The sequence below is a fragment of the Leucopleurus acutus genome, assembly GCF_964270905.1.
Source record: "Leucopleurus acutus genome assembly, chromosome: 6".
NCBI classification, from domain to species: domain Eukaryota; kingdom Metazoa; phylum Chordata; class Mammalia; order Artiodactyla; family Delphinidae; genus Leucopleurus; species Leucopleurus acutus.
Window position 1 is genome coordinate 80879091 of NC_139149.1, and position 18771 is coordinate 80897861.

The 18771-nt window shown below is 40.2% G+C and overlaps 1 protein-coding gene across 2 annotated transcripts in view; it reads right to left on the minus strand.

The window, feature by feature from the left end:
- Positions 1 to 18771, minus strand: part of ANKRD44 (ankyrin repeat domain 44) — a 321168-nt gene that overhangs the window by 113565 nt on the left and 188832 nt on the right. For both annotated transcript variants that reach the window (XM_082841652.1, XM_082841651.1), the window contains exons 5-9: positions 13174 to 13374; positions 12725 to 12812; positions 10120 to 10262; positions 8875 to 9087; positions 246 to 324 (exon numbers count right to left, since the gene is read on the minus strand). In XM_082841652.1, coding sequence (XP_082697778.1) covers positions 246 to 324; positions 8875 to 9087; positions 10120 to 10262; positions 12725 to 12812; positions 13174 to 13374 — 724 coding nt within the window. The remainder of the gene's footprint in view (positions 1 to 245; positions 325 to 8874; positions 9088 to 10119; positions 10263 to 12724; positions 12813 to 13173; positions 13375 to 18771) is intronic.

Consider the following 18771-nt stretch of genomic DNA (forward strand, 5'->3'; position numbering starts at 1 on the left):
GAAACTTAGTGGCTCTACGTCCTCACTCTTATTTATTTATTTATTTTTTTATGTCCTCACTCTTAAGTGAATTGGTGATGACGTGTCTAAGAGCTTTTAGCAAAGTTCATCAAAGGACAGTATAAATTCAAGCTTAATAAACTCTAAAACAGAGCATCATATTTCACATTCAAATGACGGACAACCAAACTCAGTCACATCAGGAAACTGTTCCAGTAATGACACTGCAGAAGAATCTCACATACCATTCTGAATGAGGGTTTGTGACCGTGTGAACCTTCCGTGGACAGCTGTCATGTGCAGAGGACTTTTACCATCTTTACTCTAAAAAATGAGAGAGAGAGAAACAATGCAGTGACATCAATCTGAAACATTCCTATGGACATTGCCAGCAATGCTCAATAAAGTGTATGTGACATCGCAAGTTATTGCCTAACTTCACATTTTTTTATTGAAGTATTTACATGTGATATCACAAGTTATTGCCTAACTTCACATTTTTTTTATTGACGTATTTACAATGTTGTGTTAGTTTCAGGTAGTCAGCAAAGTGATTCAATTATACATATATATATTCTTTTTCAGATTCATTTCCATTATAGGTTATTGCAAAATACTGAATATAGTTCCCTGTGCTATACAGTAGGTCCTGTTATTTATCTATAACATCACATTTTAAAGAAGCTTTGAGACGTGGAAATTATTCTAGAGAAGAAATGGGAAATTTTTAGTTACACGGACAATTTTTAAACTACCCTGGTTTAAACTGAGGAAATCATCCAAAACATTTTTTCATCTCCTGTGATCTACTGGTGAAGGTTTCCTTCAAGGAGTTTTATTTTTCAACTTTTAAAAAAAATTGAAGTATAGTTAATTTACAATGTTGCATTAGTTTCTAGTGTATAGCAAAGTGACTCAGTTATACATATATAGTATATATTATTTTTCATATTCTTTTCCATTATACAGTATAATGGATAGTATATGTATAGTTTATTACAGTGTTTTTTTCACCTTTTGTCTATAGTACATGAAAAAAAGACAAATGATGTATTAACTTGTTTGGCCCTGTTTGACCTGAAGACGACTAAATTGCTATAAATCACTGCAACTCTCAAAATTGACCTGAAATCCTCCACCATTCTCTACATTCTGATTCCACAGAGAAACACCACTTTCGATTATTCCAAAAGAGAAACACTTGCTTCACTTAACTCATTAGAAATCATAGGATTAAGATATGCAAATTGCCACGTTAATGATTATCTGGAAATATGCGCTGAATTTATACATCTCTTTATTATTCAAGATATAAATGATGGCATTCTCTCTCACAGATTAACCTAAAGATGAAAAATGTACAGAATCCATACATTAGTCATCATTACACCAAATACCAAAGTCCTACACATTTGATTAAGAAATAATCATTTACAGAATTTCTTCTAAAAATAGTGATATCCAAACAAAAATATTACTGTTATTTTAGACCCAAAGTATCCCCAACTGAGAGAGTATATTATGTATTCTTTCATTCAGATATTATTTAAAAAAGAAAAGAAAATAAAGAAATTTATGTAACTATTCTTTTTCTAAGTCTCAGAAGAAACGTTTCCCTAAGCCTGAGGTTAAAATATGAGATTTCAAAAACACAAGTTCATTTTTGTGATGAAATTCAAATACGTGTGCTTTAAAATGATTCTTTCAAAAACTCTACGATGGAAAACAAATAATCACTTAAATATTTCTCAGAGTGAACCACAGACTCCTGCATCTGAATCACCCAGGATTCTTGTTAGAGATGTGAATTCTGTGCCCTAACCCAGACCTAAACTGAATCAGAATTGATTTCATTTCTAACTTTCACAGCACATTAAAGTTTAGGAGCCACTGGAATAGCTTATGAAACCACAAGGTTTAACAGAAGAATATTTATTATATCCTATAAGTCTATTCCTTAGACTTAAGAAAGGAACTATGCACAATCTGTGCCAAGGGAAGAGTTAGTCAGAGTGGTAACTGCATGTTGAATGAAGTAAATAATCATTATAGTGAAAGGTTCTCAGGCTGATGGAGAAAAAAATAGGATTTTTTTTCCATCTTAATCTTGTATGATTATAACCTGAATTAGAAAAGACTGAGAAAGGAAAGGAAGATGGAAGTAAGCTTGAAGCTTTACTGAAATTACGTCTTTAGGGAAAAGGAGAATTAGTCAAGAAAATGAGGATATGATGCCATCACCAATCATAAGGCATGATGGAGAAGAGCTCCTAAAAGCTTTCTGATTCCAGAGCCTGGGTCTTAGCTGGGATAAATGCAGACAATTCAAAAGACTAAAAAGTCTGGGAACCACTTAGGAATAAGGAGTTAAGACATACTCCCTCCAACAAAAAAGTGATGACAGCCCAAGGCTCTTAAGGAGAGAGAAAACAGAAATTGCAGAGCTGACATTCATTTGTCCCTAGATGGTGCTATTTCTTTAAATTTTGCTCCAGTATTTTCTCTTAAATTTAAGATGAAAACATAACTTACTAGCATTTAGTTAAATATATATAAAGCTGTAAATATTTCAGCATTTAGATAATATCTTTATAAATATTTAACCAAGCACTTTTCCATGACTAGAAAAGAGCTTAAAGGCTAGGAGTAACCACCAACCTGGTGGTCACTAACTAAATTGCAGCCAGAGAGCCAAAGCAGACGTCACCAGGTTCTACAGTATATAGTTTACAAAGCTGGTCCCATTTCAAGGACAGTAAACACCATACCCTTTTCCTCCCTTGGAGTGCTTGTGCTTTTGGTAAAGGGACAAACAGACATGACCAAAGTTAGGTTAAATGAAAAGGATGGCAATATGGTCAACGGTGATGCTTGCTTCAGATCTACCCTTGCAGATCTTTGCCTGAGTTCACATGCCACTGAAGACAGACCTTAGCTGACTTTTTTTTTTCTCACTGGGATACGGGTGGCAGGAGGTTGGGAATTGGGGACAGGAAGCATTAAGGGTATCATAGCAGTCATTTTTGGGCAGCTTTGTTTATATGGTATAGGTGTAAAGGGAACTCATTTCAAAAAGCCATTGAAAACCAATGAAGGTCAAAAGACTAGTACTTTTTATTTAGCCTTTTCAAGTTAGAACTCAGAATATTCAGGTTGAGACTGAGGATCCTACTGAGTTTCATTATCTGCCTGAGAAATTTTTCACATGGGGGTGGGGTCGGGTGGCGGGGAACTTGCCATTGCTGCTGCTGGCCCTAGAACTTCAGATACCAAACATTCCCTGAATGCTCAAAGGAGAAGAAATGATCAGTTCTCCCACTTATTCAAAGCTTTGCTTTTAGAAGAACTTCTTCGTTTCTAACCTCCTTCCAATTTCTAGGTGCATTCTCCCAGAGCAGATTCAGGGCTTGGAAAATTTTGTGACCTTGAGAACTTGCTTAATAGCTCTCCTATTGACTTATGGTTCAGCCATAGTCATGAAAGAAAACCAGTGAGGACTAAGAATATTTTATGACAAATATTAGTATTCTTTCAGGGCAGAATTCACCATCATCCAAGGAAGATTAATCCTTGAATTAATGAAGCGTTTCCATTCTCAGAAATCCATTCATTCTTTTCTTCCACTTCTAATGCTTTCTTTCCTCCTCCTCCCATAAACCTTCTCTAAACTTAAATACACAGTTACTCCCCAGGAAGGTGAAGGCACTGTGTTCTCTGTGGCACAGTGCCCCCTGGTGCCACAAAGCTCAGTGGCTCTGGTGGAGGGCAATAAAGTCTCTATAAAATAAATATAGCCAGAAACCCCAAAGGGCTTCCTAATTCAATGGAAGAGCAATCTAATACCCTGGTGTGCAAAAAGCCATATACAGTCTAATTTTTTAATGCTTCTAAAGGCTGGAGATGGCACGTGGTTGGCTCAGACATTCACCCCCCTCCTTTCCTCATTTCCTCTCTTAAGATCCAAGGGCCATGTCGCTATTACTGCTTACTCTTGCCTATTCCAGTTTCATCTTCAACCTCTGCAATGCAATTATAGAATATAACTTGGTCCTGGTACATACAAAGAAGGGAGCTGGTCCACTTCAGTAAATGTGTGATGGGCTTCAGTTCCAGTCTCTTAGGGTTAAGTGATCGAAAGGGCCCGTGCACAGAAAAGAACTGAGACCACAGGCAGGCGGAATGTTAGGTAGGCAATGGTAATTTCTGAATCTATCTTTCTAAGTCATATCCAGCATGGCCACGTGTTTACTGTCTTCTTTAATGCTTAGTTTGAGTGCTTCCAAAAAGAGCCTTGAGATGCTACAAAAATTACAACGTGGTCTCTGATGGAGAAGGGAAATTATTTCATATTTCCTCATGCTCTTCCTATTTGCAAAAAAAAAGTAAACTTTCAACAGATTATTGTATTAAGTATTGTGTCTCTATTATTTTATAATAATTAAACTTTGTGATATCACAATATTCGAAATCAAGCACAGGGCCATTGTCAATCTAAGCAAAATGAGGGACTGTAAAATGCATGCAGGACACATAACCTTCCTCCCCTCTCCATCATCTTGCAATTTCTCATGAAGATGTCACTTTTTGTGTTTTGTGAGGACAGAGGAAAACAAAGTGAACACGTGAGTAGGTATTGGCTACATTTCAATCTGCTATTTTCTTCTAACTTTGGAAAATCTAAACAAATACAAATTGTCTTGCAATCTACAAACACTTTCAAAATCCAAGGGCAATGTGGTGCAGAGAGATAACAACCTCCAGTCAGACCGAATGGCTCCACGGAAATGTTAGATGATCCACGCATCCAGAGTTAACTCATAAAGATTCAAGAGAATTAGGATGTAGATAGAGTAGATGGGGAGACTGAGGGAGAAGGCTAGATTGGATTCAAAATCCCATTTACACAGATTAGGTAATACGTAAACCCAAGTCTCAGACTTTTTTTAATGGTGCTTCTTATACTCTATTGATGATTAGCAGTCTACAGGAAAAAATTAACTATTAAAATTAAGTAGCTATGCTTTCCATGTCCATTTTGTGGGGGAGAAGAGAAGGCTGCCATAAACCAAGGCACCATACCTAGTTGAAGCCTCTTATCCGATCTGAACTGGCTGCTGGTCAGTTACCTGGGAGAAGTAGGTAGGTATGCCAGAAAGTGGCCTTCTAACCTCAGTATCGGGCACACTGAAAGCATCAGTTGACATGTTTTACAGAGGAAATGGAAAGCATCAGATAACCCCGTGAATTAATTAAGGTTGGTAAATAGAGATTCTTTATCTAACTTCAATAATGTTCCTTCCTTTAGAGGATCCACAGGATGTCCCTCAGACATTAGGATGGCAAGAAAAGTGTCACAAGTCTTGGGGACACTGACGGTTGAGCCACCTGTTTGCCTCCTGTCCTCTACCACCCTCCTCTTAGACTCTAACCCCACATGTTGGCTCTTTCCCCACCTTGGTTGCTTTGTTGCCCCTAAAGACCTTCATCCTACCTCCACGTAGGACCTTGGATGGGGTCCCCTTACAAGATCTGGAACTCTGAAATTCTCTTCAGCTAGTTTACTTTTTGATTTCTGCCTGCTTTCTACCTTCATGAAGACACTCCATCCCCTTCGTTTCCTTCCTATCTTCCCTAACTCTTCTTTTTTTTTTTTTTTGCGGTACATGGGCCTCTCACTGTTGTGGCCTCTCCCGTTGCGGAGCACAGGCTCCGGACGCGCAGGCTCAGTGGCCATGGCTCACGGGCCCAGCCACTCCGCGGCATGTGGGATCTTCCCGGACCGGGGCACGAACCCGTGTCCCCTGCATCGGCAGGCGGACTCTCAACCACTGTGCCACCAGGGAAGCCCCCTAACTCTTCTTTTTTCATCCGTTTCTCTGGCCTTCCTCCTCCTCCTGATCCTAAGAGTGAAGGGTTACTGGAGTCCTACAGCCCCTTCTCTACTCATGCTATGAGGTACTCTCTCCATGGGTGATCTCACCATCCTTTTCTCCCAGTTTCAACTATCGATCACCTCTATGTGAATGAGACAACCTAGGTGTTTTCTTCTATTCTCTACTGCTCTCCCATGCTAGAGAATCACATTTTGCACTATTGGTTTTCTCAGACTGGCTGCATCAAAGGCTCAAAATCAGCTTCTTAAGAACTAAACTCACTGGTTTTACCTTCTAAGCCTACTCTTTCTCCTGACATCCCTCTTAATAACAATAATCGTTTATGGAGTACTCACTATGTGGCAGGCATTGTTCTAAGTAATTTATGTGAGATAACTTGCTTAATCCTCACAACAGTCCCATGAGGAAGATACTACTGTTTCCCTAATTTTACAGATAAACAAACAGACACACAGAGAAGTTATTTATGATTATATAATTACTAAAAGTCAAGGAAAGATGAGAATCTAGGCAGTCTAGACACAGAACTGGACATTGAATCACTATGCTGTACTACCTCTTCAGCCAGATTTCAATTCCTTTTTTTTTTGTGGTACGCGGGGCTCTCACTGTTGTGGCCTCTCCCGTTGCGGAGCACAGGCTCTGGACGTGCAGGCTCAGTGGCCACGGTTCACGGGCCCAGCCGCTCCGCGGCATGTGGGATCTTCCCGGACCGAGGCACGAACCCGTGTCCCCTGCATCGGCAGGCGGACTCTCAACCACTGTGCCACCAGGGAAGCCCAGATTTCAATTCTTATACTCATCTTTATCTCCTCCATCTCTTGTCCAACGAAATCCCAGAGATTTGCTTTCTGCAAAGCCTCTCCCTCCGTTGGCTGTCCCCATCCCCCTGTCCTCATTACCTCTTATCCAGACCCATTTCATTGACTTCCAGTTATCTTCTACTTGTCCCCTCCCTAGGTCCACTATATCTGAAATTTTTTTTTTATAAAAATGAAAATAGCTTTTCTTTTTCTTTTGGATATAAAAGTAACACATACTTATGGCATCACAATAAGAAGATTAAAACAAATATATTGAAAAGCAACTAAAAATCCAAATCATAATTTTGCCTCGCTGGAGTGATAACTGTTGCTAGGATACTGATGGAGATTCCAGATATTTTTCTCTTTCTATGCACATACATAGACACATACTTTTTGAAATTATAAAACTGGATCATATTTACTTATTGCATTTTAATTTTTCATTGATTACACTGGGCATTGCTAGTCTTTTTGATGCTTGCCAATTTTAAAGGCAAATATTAATGTATTAGTATTATAAATGTATTAGTTTGCATTTCTCTAATGATTAGTAATACTGAATATCTTTTCATAAGTTTAATGGATATTGTATTCTCTCTCTTGTGATCTGCATTTGCCCATATTTTCTAGTAGACTATCAGACTTTTTCTTATTGATTTTTATGAGCTCTTACATATTAAATATGTTAACTCCTTGCTTATATGTATATTGCTGAAAAATTTCCAAGTTGCTCCCCTTTCAATTTTATGTTAAGGTTTTTGTTTTTGTCTTTTTTGTTGTTTTGTTTTGTTATATAAAAGTTTAAAAATTTTATGTAGTCATATATACATTTTTTTCTTTATGTTTTCTGTCTCTGGTTTTCTGTGGCCAGATTACCGTTTCTAATGCTCAGTTCTGATCATGTGGCCTCTATAATGATTAGCGGACCCACACCCTATAGAGGCCCCAACTCCTTGGGCAGTAGATAAGTGCTCATTCTTGGTCAGGTCACATTTCAGCTTGTTCCTGGCTCCTTTCTTTCATATGATTTGTACTCCAATCACAATAAATCGCTATTCTGAGAGTTTGTCTCATATTTCCCCACTATTATAAATTAAATGAAAAAATATAAAAGGACTTTAATAGTGAATAGAGGAGATCATTAAAATAGACTGATCCAATATTCTTGAAATTAAACCTTGGAAATAACAATTTTTCAAAAGCAGAGACAGAATACACTGGGACCTTGCTTTACAATTCCTGTGTGCTTGGGAGAAGGGAAGCTGAGGATGCGAACAAGGTCACTTGGTATAAATCAGGATATTGTGCTACAATCTAAATGCATCCAAGTGATGTAACCTGGATCATGAAGGCTACCTGCAAAAGTTCCTCTTGGTTATCTGTTACAGTGAGCAGACTGGTTACCTAAAGTTTACCTATCGAGACCTCTCAACTCCTTTGCTTGCCATTCTATGGATCTGGAATGTCCTCTCTCAAATTCTCTCTATCCCTCCTCATCTCAACTGATATCAATCTTCAGCGCAAAAGCAATCTCTAGTTTTGATGCCCAAGCAAAAAGCAAGTCAATACTTACTTCTTATAGTATATAAGTACTATATATAATATATAAGTATATAAGTATATAAGTATAAGTATATACTTGTATAAGTATATAAGTACTTATATAAGTATAAGTATATAAGTACTATATATAGTATATAAGTATATTAATCATAATATGATATGATTAATATCATATACTTGAAGCCACTATCTGGGGTTTACTCCAGGAAACCATTTGAGAAACTCCTTGGAGGGCCTTGCGGGTTGGAAACAGACCTGAGATCGTTAGGTTAGGCTTCCTTTTCATGCTCAGCATCTCTGCCCCATCAGCTCAACATTCACCTCAGTATTAGAATCTCAGCCAAATCCACATCCCTGAGACCCAGTATTTGCTCCCATATATTCACTAAGCTACCGAGGGCACGTGGCTAGAACCTCAGTGTCATCCACTGGTACCACCACTGCTGCAGAAGTTTCCACATCACGACAATATAGGATAAGTCCGCAAGAATCAGGACCCTTAGAGTTACAATTCACTAATTGTAATTTACAGCAGGTGAGTTTGCTCAAACAGAGGCTCAACGCAAAGGTACTTCACACTGAGAGATAGGGAGACTGAGAGAGAGTCATACCTGAATGTTAACATCCGCCCCGTTGTTTACTAATAGTTCAAGACACAAAGCACCGTGTGTGGAGGCAGCAGCAAAATGCAACGGGGTGAACCCGCTGGTATTGGGCTGGTTCACATTAGCACCGTAGTCGGTCAGCTCGTTGACTACAGCATCCTGCCCGTTGTAGCAGGCCAGGTGGAGGGCCGTGTTTCCATACACGTTGATTTCATCAATCTGCAAATGAGTCCAACATGGGCGATTAAAAGCACTGAAGCCAATTTACTCCATTTCCCACCAAAAGCCTACCGGCTGTGCTGGAGGAAGGAAATACCCATCTGTCAGTGTGATCATTCAGAGCTTACTCTTGCCCCAGCGTGGTCATCCTGGGAAGGCTTCTCACGCAGAGGTAAAGCTCAGCAAAACGTGAAAGTGACAAAAAGTGAGCTGGGAGGAAGAGTGAGAGGTTTCCACTTGTGGCAAGATATCTTTCAGCTAGGGAAGGGACAAAAAGGGAGAGGCAAAGCTGCCTCAAAACGCCAGAGGAGAACTGAATCGGGGGAGCAAGAAACGAGCCCGCATCTCAACAGCGAACAGAAGAGGAAAGGGTGGGAGGTGCTCAGGGAGCTGCTGTGGGGCCTGAACTCAGAACCCGCTCTGCTGACACCTCAAGAGGCCACATTCTGGTGGCTGGGCTGTGGAGCTGCCCTGGTCATTTAGCCCCCAGCTCCCTCTTGCTCTCCCAGACCTGCCCTGACTGCTGTTATCACCGTCTCACTATCGCAGCTCGCTTTTCCTTTCCTCCGGGACAGCCTCACTACCGCGCCCACCCTGCTACCTAAGGAGAAGGGGGTGAGGTCTACTTCTCCAGCTCAGCATGTTTGTCATTCATTTCTGCTTGGAAGCCACGATTTAGAAGGCTAGGTTCTAAAGGTGGGATGATGAAACCTCGCCAGTCTTTTAAAAATGACTGGTGGATATGTATCCTAGATGTTAAAATATTTCTCTATGTTGATATAGAAAGTTAGTCTGTTTCTGGCTTTCTACGACTTAGCATATGCCCCATTGCCCTTCATCAGTTGCCCATGTAAACTCAAAAAAGACAGGATGGTAAGAAATGAGGGTTGTTTTTTTTTTCCCTCTTGAATTAAAATGCAAACAGGATTTAATTTCAGAACAACAGAAAACCCACAAAGACACAGGATTTCATTTCCGAACAACAGAAAACCCACAAATGCACCATGGGGTGATGCCTGAATCATAGCTCACCTCCACCCCCAGATTCAGGAGATGCTTGACAACGCTGATCTGCCCGTTGGAGGCCGCAGCATGCAGGGGCGTGTAGCCCTTCTTATCCTTACACGTCACTTCCGCGCCGTGGTTAACGAGCAAAGCCACAACGTCCAGGTGGCCTGTAGAAACAAAGCAGCAGAAAACATCGTTAACCTTTATAGGACAATTTGACAATTCATTCCACCTGAATTATCACCATCAGCTTTTATTGCCGCCAGCATCTTGCTAAGCTGTTTATAAAAAGCTGCTTCGTGGCAAATATCCAACAAATATTTAGGGAGTACGTACTATGTGTCAGGCATCATGTAAGTGCTGTGGGAAGAAAGAAGATGATTCACATGTGAGGCTTCTCTTTAAGGAGATTGATGCCTGTTTACAAATAAATAATGTGGAGGTCCTGCCAACATGTTAGAACCAGAGACTAAAAAAAAATCACGTCAAATGAAAGCAATGCTTTTGAAACCAATTGCCATTCTTCACTGAAAAGTCTAACAATGACAATTTGGTTTGGAAAAACTAATGAAAGAAAAAAAGATCAATTAATCAGAACAACTCCAGATTATTGTTAAATCATATGCAACTGCTGCTGTTTGACCCTTTTCTGGGCCCACAAACATGGCAACTTCATATGGTTCAACTTCAAGTTCTCATGAGTTGCTGGCTAAACTGAACACCCTTCTAGTTTCAACTCCTGTTGGCATATTTTCTAGAATATCTTCCTTTGTTCTCTATCTTGCTACATATACAACAATAAATGTATTTGACCTTTATTTCCTGACTAAAGATTGTTCGATGCTTCAAGATCATTGCTCTAAACATTGTTGATAACTAAAGGGTAGAAGATGAGTACTGGCTCCAGGGCCTAAAATGTATGTATGTATGTATGTATGTATGTATGTATGTATGTATGTATGTGTGTGTGTGTGTGTGTGTGTGTGTGTGTGTACAAAAGAGACAGAGTTTTGTCTTGGCTAGTTTTATGAAGACTTATGTACAGAAAAAAACTATTTTGAACTACTGGTGGTGCTATCTTAAGCTCTTTGCCCTGGTTTTGTCCGTTAGTCCCTAAAGATAGTCATCTGTATATGTTTTCCTACATGTATCCCGATGACACACAAAAATGTAACTTTACTGCTTTAAAGCAATGCTACACATATGTTTTAGCCATGTATCAGCAAAGAACAAACGTGAAACTCCAGGTTCTTTGAGTCCCACGTCACACTAGCTTAGTGTGTGCTCTGCCTAAACATCATGGGGCAAACGCTCACTGGCTCCAGTCCCGCAGGGACCATGCAGACATCCAACCTGCTTCAAACAACTCGAAAGTCCATGTCGCCTTGTAAAAAAGGATAATGCGTGCAAAATCTTAAGATTCTGTTTTTTTAAGTCCAGTAATTCATTCAGGCCTATCTATAGCCACAGAATTTATTTCATCCCTGCCCGAACCCATTCTCTTTTTTCTCCCCACAATTAACATTATTATTTTTTATGATAATAAAAGGTCCGTAGGCTTATTAAAAAGGATTCAGAAAAGGCAAAAAGGTGTTAAAAGGAAACCAAAATCATCCACAATCCCTTGAGATACTCAGTGAGTAATTTCAGTGTTTAATACAACCCAGGTTGTTTTCATTTTATAGATATTTTTAACAAAAATGAGGACTGTATTATTCATACTGTATTATGATCTGTTTTCACTTAACATATCACAGAATCTTTCTATGTTAAGAAAATACTAATGATATCATCACTGTAGTTACTGCATAGTGTCCCACTGTGTAGATCTTTCACAATCTCCTGTGTTGTGATGGGCAGTCAGGGTGTTTATAACTTGGTGCTGATAGAATCCTGCTTTTCTGCTTTTCTAACTGCAGGATGTTCTCCAATTAGAAACACAAAGGAAGGATCTTAGTTCTTTTAGTTCTTCATTTCCCAAGAGTCAACACTGAGAATAAACTCTATGAGGGCTCTCATTTGTCAGTGGTACTAGTGCCAACAAAAGTGAAGAGGAAAAGCATAGAAATGTAATGTCTTCCTTTGTCTTCCGCACCCGAGCTGGTAGGAGCAGCAAGCAAGCCCCAGCTCTGCCGGCAGTGCAGCAGCAGAATCACCCACAGTGACTCTGGGCACCTCCACCTACACGACAGTCAGGGTGTTGTCCTTTATTCCTTCCTTTTTGTTTCTTTCAGGAATATTTATAAATAAAAAGACAAATGAAATTTACATCCTTGCTTTGCTAGCCCGTCCTTCTTTCTCTTTAAACACCTTATTTTGCTGCCATAACAAGTTAAAATAAGCACAATTTGTGCCGCTTTCCAATCCAGATTGAAACACATTCAATGAAGGCCATGCCATGATTCATCCCTCCTGCTCTTTGTAGGATAAATAAATCTCTGACAAAGCAACTGCCCAATTAGAGTGCTCTGTGCATGCCAGTACAAGGACCGAATCTTAATTCAACTGAATCCCAAGCTTGAAAAGAAGTCAGGCTCGCCCAAGAGAAAACCTGCGTGGTCAGTGAGAAACCCGGGGCTTTTTTAGTTCAAGTTATCTGCACTTTGCTCTCCATTCATGGAATCCTTACCCATATACGCTGCCCAGTGCAGAGCACGCCGGTCCTTCTTGTCAAACGCATTGATGTTTGCCCCTTTGGCCAAGAGTAAATTAACCATCTGAAAGATAACCGACAGTGAAATCAAGCGTATACTCTGTAACGGTGAGGGGTCCTCACCCTCAGCAGGTGATGTGAGCCAAATTAATGTCCAATCTAAAGGCGGGTCAGAGATCTGAAGTTCAAAGTAGGAAGACACCACGGCCAACCTGCGGCATGTGTGTCAGAGGGAAAGACTGAGGTGTCGGCTACTTTTTCAATTCATTGTGGCTCTAAATTTAAAATAGGTACAGTTGCCTAAGGTTTGGTGTACAAATATTATTGTCACAGTATCTAAAAGCCTCAGCAATGAGATTAGGTTCCCCATGGGGCTAAGAGGGTCTGTGGGGAGGATTCTTGCTCTCAATGATGAGGACATTGACCTCCACATGGCCATTCAGAGCGGCGTGGTGCAAGGCTGTGCGTCCCCCTCGGTCAGAGACATTGACGCTGCTCAGCAGGGGAATGATGACTTCTGCACACTTGACAGCCTTATTGGCTGCTGCCACGTGGAGCGGGGTCTGCCAGTTCTTGTCCCTCGCATTGACGTCAGCCGAGTGCTTAATCAACACTTGCACTGCTTCCTACAACAAAAGCAGAATTTGCAGGGGTCACTGACACACGCTCAGTCAATCCTTATTGCGTACAAGATGCTTCACCAGACCCTGGAACCACAGAAAGGGAAAGGCTCCCTTTCTGGCTCATGACAGGCTGGCTCATGACATATATTCTTCTGAGACAAGCAAGGTCATACGGGATGAAGATGAAAAGAGTGGCACAGATTAAAACAGATTCACTCTCCCTTTCTCTGTTAGGCCAAGAGCCCTGGCAAAACTCCAAAACCAAATAAACTTCCAAGTGTAAGGTTTCCTTACGAAATATAACGTATCTTTAGGCCAAACGAGAGCACTCATGTGCAAGTGTGCACAGCAGGTTACAACAGCCATAGACCAAAGGGCCCCCAAAGATCCCCCAAGGTTAGCCATATTGGTCAGTAAGCCTCCATCTTCCAAAGCCAAAGGCCTCAAAGCTCTCCAGACATTCTTGGATCAATTTATAAATCTTTGGTTCTCTTGGTCAAATCTCAACCCTCCCTGTGTGATCAATAAGCGGTCAAGGGTAGAGGATGTCTATTACCACCATCAACTTGAAGTTACGAAATTGTTCCTTCTTTCCCCAATCTTTTCTATGTTAAAATGAGACTTTTGTTCGCTATTGAGTCCCTTCACCCTTCCTGAGCCTCCCACTTTTGATTTTCCTTCTATTGACCTAATCATCCTATTAGCCTCTTGAACTATAACTCTCCACCTTGGCTGTGCAATGGAATCACCTGGGGAGCTCTTAAAAATACACACGACGGTTCTGTATTGATTCTAACTGGCCTCAGAATGTCTGTAAAGCTCCCTGGGGACTCCGTTATGCAGCCAGGATTGAGGACACTCTTCTCTTTAGTCAAGTAAAGGACATAGCTTCTCTCGAGAGAAGGGAACGGCTGTCGGTTGTTTCTCTTTCTGTCTAGAGACATCCCTGAGACCAGTTGGATGTCCCTGGCTCCTTTATGGACACCTTGTCAATGTGGCATCAACAGACCAATGAAAGGCATTAGTACCACATTCCTGCCACCCTTCATGGACAAAGAACTTACCCGTGTCCACCTTAATCCCCAAAGACCTGGACTGTCTGTCAACTTCATCATGCAGGGATATAAAGAATCGCAAAAAAGTAGATGATTTGAACTCTCAGAACTAACATTTTAACCAGGGACATAAAGGATGAAATAAAAAAAATGTTCCATGAATCAGTAGTGGCAACATATTGAGATGAATGGCTAACTTGAACAGTAGAATGAGAGTAAAAAGAAGTTAACTTTGCAAATTAGAGAATACACTTTAAGAAAACAATGGGGCTCCATTTAGATGCTATAAATAAAGGGCAATAAACTGATAGGATCCAAGCAAACAATCAATTTGTTAAGATTACCAAAAAGGAAAAAAAAAAGATATATGCCACCCATCCTCAGCACAACTGATGATAATGACTATTAAATAGTCCTTGAGCCCATTTTAGAGTGAAACATGTGTACACGTATTATTAATGCTCGCTTACTATGTAAAAAACACTGTTAGAACTATGGAAGATTGAAGGAAACATTAGTCAGGCTCTATCCTAAAAACTAGGTGGGTGAACAAAAAAGAAAAGAAAAGCTAGATCACAATATAAGCATTAAGATTTAAATAGGAGAAAAATAATATTTTTATCAACTTTCATCTCATAAATTATGCAGTTTATGTAGATGTGCAGTCAACTGTGATACAGGAAGAAAATATTGGAACCTCCATTTATATTTTATTTCTTTAAAAAGGAAAGCATTTAAGCTGGTATTTAACTTCTGGATTGGCATCCTGCCCTCAGTCAGCTCCATGGAAGATCCTGCCTCACAGTGTTAGAGATACCCTCAGGGAGGGGTGGGGCTTCCACAGTGCTGGGGGGGCAGGGCTTGCCCTCTCCATTCATTCACTTTGAGTGCACTGAAATACAGAGTGATGGCCTGCCAAGTCCATTTACAGATTGTAATACGTACCCTTAACCTAAAAACACCCTAAAATGGACAAGATTTATGCAAGGAACCCACAGATTAAAGATAATAATAATACTAATGCAAGCATAAATGATGTGAAAGTCACACAGCTGACACCTCTACTCTTCGTAAAAGCTTTCTATCACCTACATTACAAGGTAAAAGTAATGACAAATTTAATCAGATCTGACAAGAGCTTGGCAAAAACAGAGAAATCATCAAAAGTCTATTATCTAGGGCTCCCCTGGTGGCACAGTGGTTAAGAATCCGCCTGCCAGTGCAGGAGACACAGGTTCGAGCCCTGGTCTGGGAAGACCCCACATGCCATGGAGCAACTAAACCCGTGCACCACAACTACTGAGCCTGCACTCTAGAGCCCATGAGCTACAACTACTGAGCCCACGTACTGCAACTACCGAAGCCCATGCGCCTAGACCCCATACACCCCAACAAGGGAAGCCACTGCAATGAGAAGCCCACGCACGGCAAGGAAGAGTAGCCCCTGCTCGCCGCAACTAGAGAAAGCCCGTGTGCAGCAACGAAGGCCCAACGCAGCCAAAAATAAACAAATAAATTTATATATAAAACAAAAGTCTATTATCTATATGGTTATTTAAGACTAGGACAAATGAAAAGCCTCACTTTAACATTTCACCTGTGACTTGAAATATTATCTAATGATGGTAGTTCTTATATATAATTTATAAATAAATGAGATGCATATTCTGGAGATGCATGCAGAAAACGTTTTGCAGATACGTGGCCAAAAGGGTTGGAGATAACCATCTCAAAAGCAGTACTATAAAAAACGGTATATATCCTTTTCACACATTCACAGCAAAATAACAATACATACTGTCTCTTTAATACCTTTGCTTTGTATATTATTTTACTGTACTTGTACAGATTCTTGCTTTGCATTAAATATTATGTAAATTCAGGAGAGACTAACAAAACAGAAAATGTACAGGAACATTTCACAACTTTATACTATAAGACCAATTCATGAGAAATTTGTTTTTTAAAGGTAACAAAATGTGATTGCTCTTAGAGTAACTGCGACTAGGTGAATGAGATATTACCTAGGAGAGGCCCTACTTTTAAACGAATATTTAGGAATGATTTGCATTGTACACACAGCAATACTTTAAGCAAAGAAAATATACATTCATATGCCAGTTATGGTTTATATATAAATAAGTGCTTTTGGAGTTTGTGGGGAAAAAAATGTATTCTTAAGTAGACAATACTTCTAAAAATATTTTTTTTATATATAAATTTATTTATTTATTTATTTTTGGCTGTGTTGGGTCTTCGTTTCTGTGCGAGGGCTTTCTCTATGTGTGGCAAGCGGGGGCCACTCTTCATCACGGTGCACGGGCCTCTCACTGTCGCGGCCTCTCCCGTTGCGGAGCACAGGCTCCAGACGCGCAGGCTCAGTAGTTGTGGCTCATGGGCCCAGTTGCTCCATGGCATGTGGGATCCTCCCAGACCAGGGCTCGAACCCGTATTCCCCTGCACTGGCAGGAAGATTCTCAACCACTGCGCCACCAGGGAAGCCCCTAAAAATATTTTAATCAGATAAATTTTGGTTTGGTTTTGTAAATAAAATTTTATTGGAACACAGCCTCATTCATTTGTTTACATATTATCTATGGTCGCTTTCAAATTATAACAGCAGAGTTGAGTATTTGTGACAGAGACCACATGCAGCCATCAGAGCTTAAAATATTTACTATCTCACCCTTCACGGAAAAAGTTTGCCGACCCCCTGGACTAGCTCTCTGTTTGAATTACCACAAACTATAAATTATCAAATCTGGTTAAAATAAAATTTTGTTATTTACCAGTATGAAAAAATACTATTTTTAAGTCCAAATAGTCTTTTAAGGAGGGCAGGTCCTATGCAAAGAGTCAGAGGCCTCTGAGTTCAGCTCTTGCTATGTGATGGTGGGTCTACAGTGAATTCTGGGAGGGGGCCAAACAGAGTTGCATTGCTCTGCATAATAGAGTGGGAAGCATTTAGAGCTTGGCAGGAAGGAAGGGATGAGGACAGAGAGACTGGAGAGAGGATGTGGCCCTGCGCTCTAGGGAGGAGGTGTACATCTGGGTGGGAACAGAGTCAACAGGCCAAGAGGGAAGAGGAGAAAGCTGAAGCATAAACCCAATGAATGCAGCAAGAGCAGGCTTGTGGAGCCAGGCAACCAAAACTTAAATCGCCAGGAATTCTCTGGAATTGTTGGGAGAATATCAGACTTTGAACAAGTGGTTTCCGGTCAGTCATATCCATTTAGAAGGCTAGATGCCCCTGACCAACATCTGGGTTATACCTAGAAAATTAGAAAAGGAAAAGGTTCAAGTTCATTGATCAGATAGGAAAAAAAGAAGTGGGTAGGGTCTCTAATAAATTTCTTTTCATGTGAACTTTACATAATTCCCACGTGAGTGCCCCTTTCACCACGTGTCTTTTCTGCGGTACGCGGGCCTCTCACTGTTGTGGCCTCTCCCGTTGCGGAGCACAGGCTCCGGAGCACAGGCTCAGCGGCCATGGCTCACGGGATCAGCCACTCCGCGGCATGTGGGATCTTCCCAGACCAGGGCACGAACCCATGTCCCCTGCATTGGCAGGCAGACTCTCAACCACTGTGCCACCAGGGAAGCCCACACCATGTGTCTTTTGTACCAACATTCATTTTCACAGTTCAAGGACACCTAGAATAACCGTTACTTTTATTTCTCCAATTTTATAAAATGTTTTAACTTTGCCATTCTCCATTTTTACTTTTATATCTGCTTATATAGTGAATTGAACAGTTTTCATCTTACTTGACAAGAAAGGACTCTATCAAGGAATACTTAGTATACAAAGGAGGGGTTCTTATTCAATTTCCAAGGATTAACCTTTTTTAAAAAAATGAAAATACAAGTATAAAATGATTATGGAATTAAATTCACAGATATACCGGATATTAGAAGTAGAAAAGGCTTCAGGGGTTATCTGGATTGCCCCCTCATTTGATAGGCAGCTTCATTTTATAGGGAAGATGGCTGAAGATGGTTTGCCAGCCTGGGTTTAAGGGCTCATGCACTTTCTACTAGGTCAGAGCTTACTCAGCACACAGTAACAGCCAAGCACCCTGACATAAATACTTTGAAATGTTAATTCTCCTTAGTTATTTACATTTTTAAACTCTGAAGTTTTAGCCTGACAAACTGGCTTCCTACATTTAATAGAAATGTAATACAATATTTTCACAAAAACGAAGCTTTGATTTAAAAAGACTACAATTTCCTTTTTCAAAGTTGCATTTCTCTTTCAAAAATTTTAATCTTGTAAGCATTTTAACTTGGTTTTAAGAGGAAGTAATTCTATGGCTATTTAGGGAATTACTGATTTTTTTTT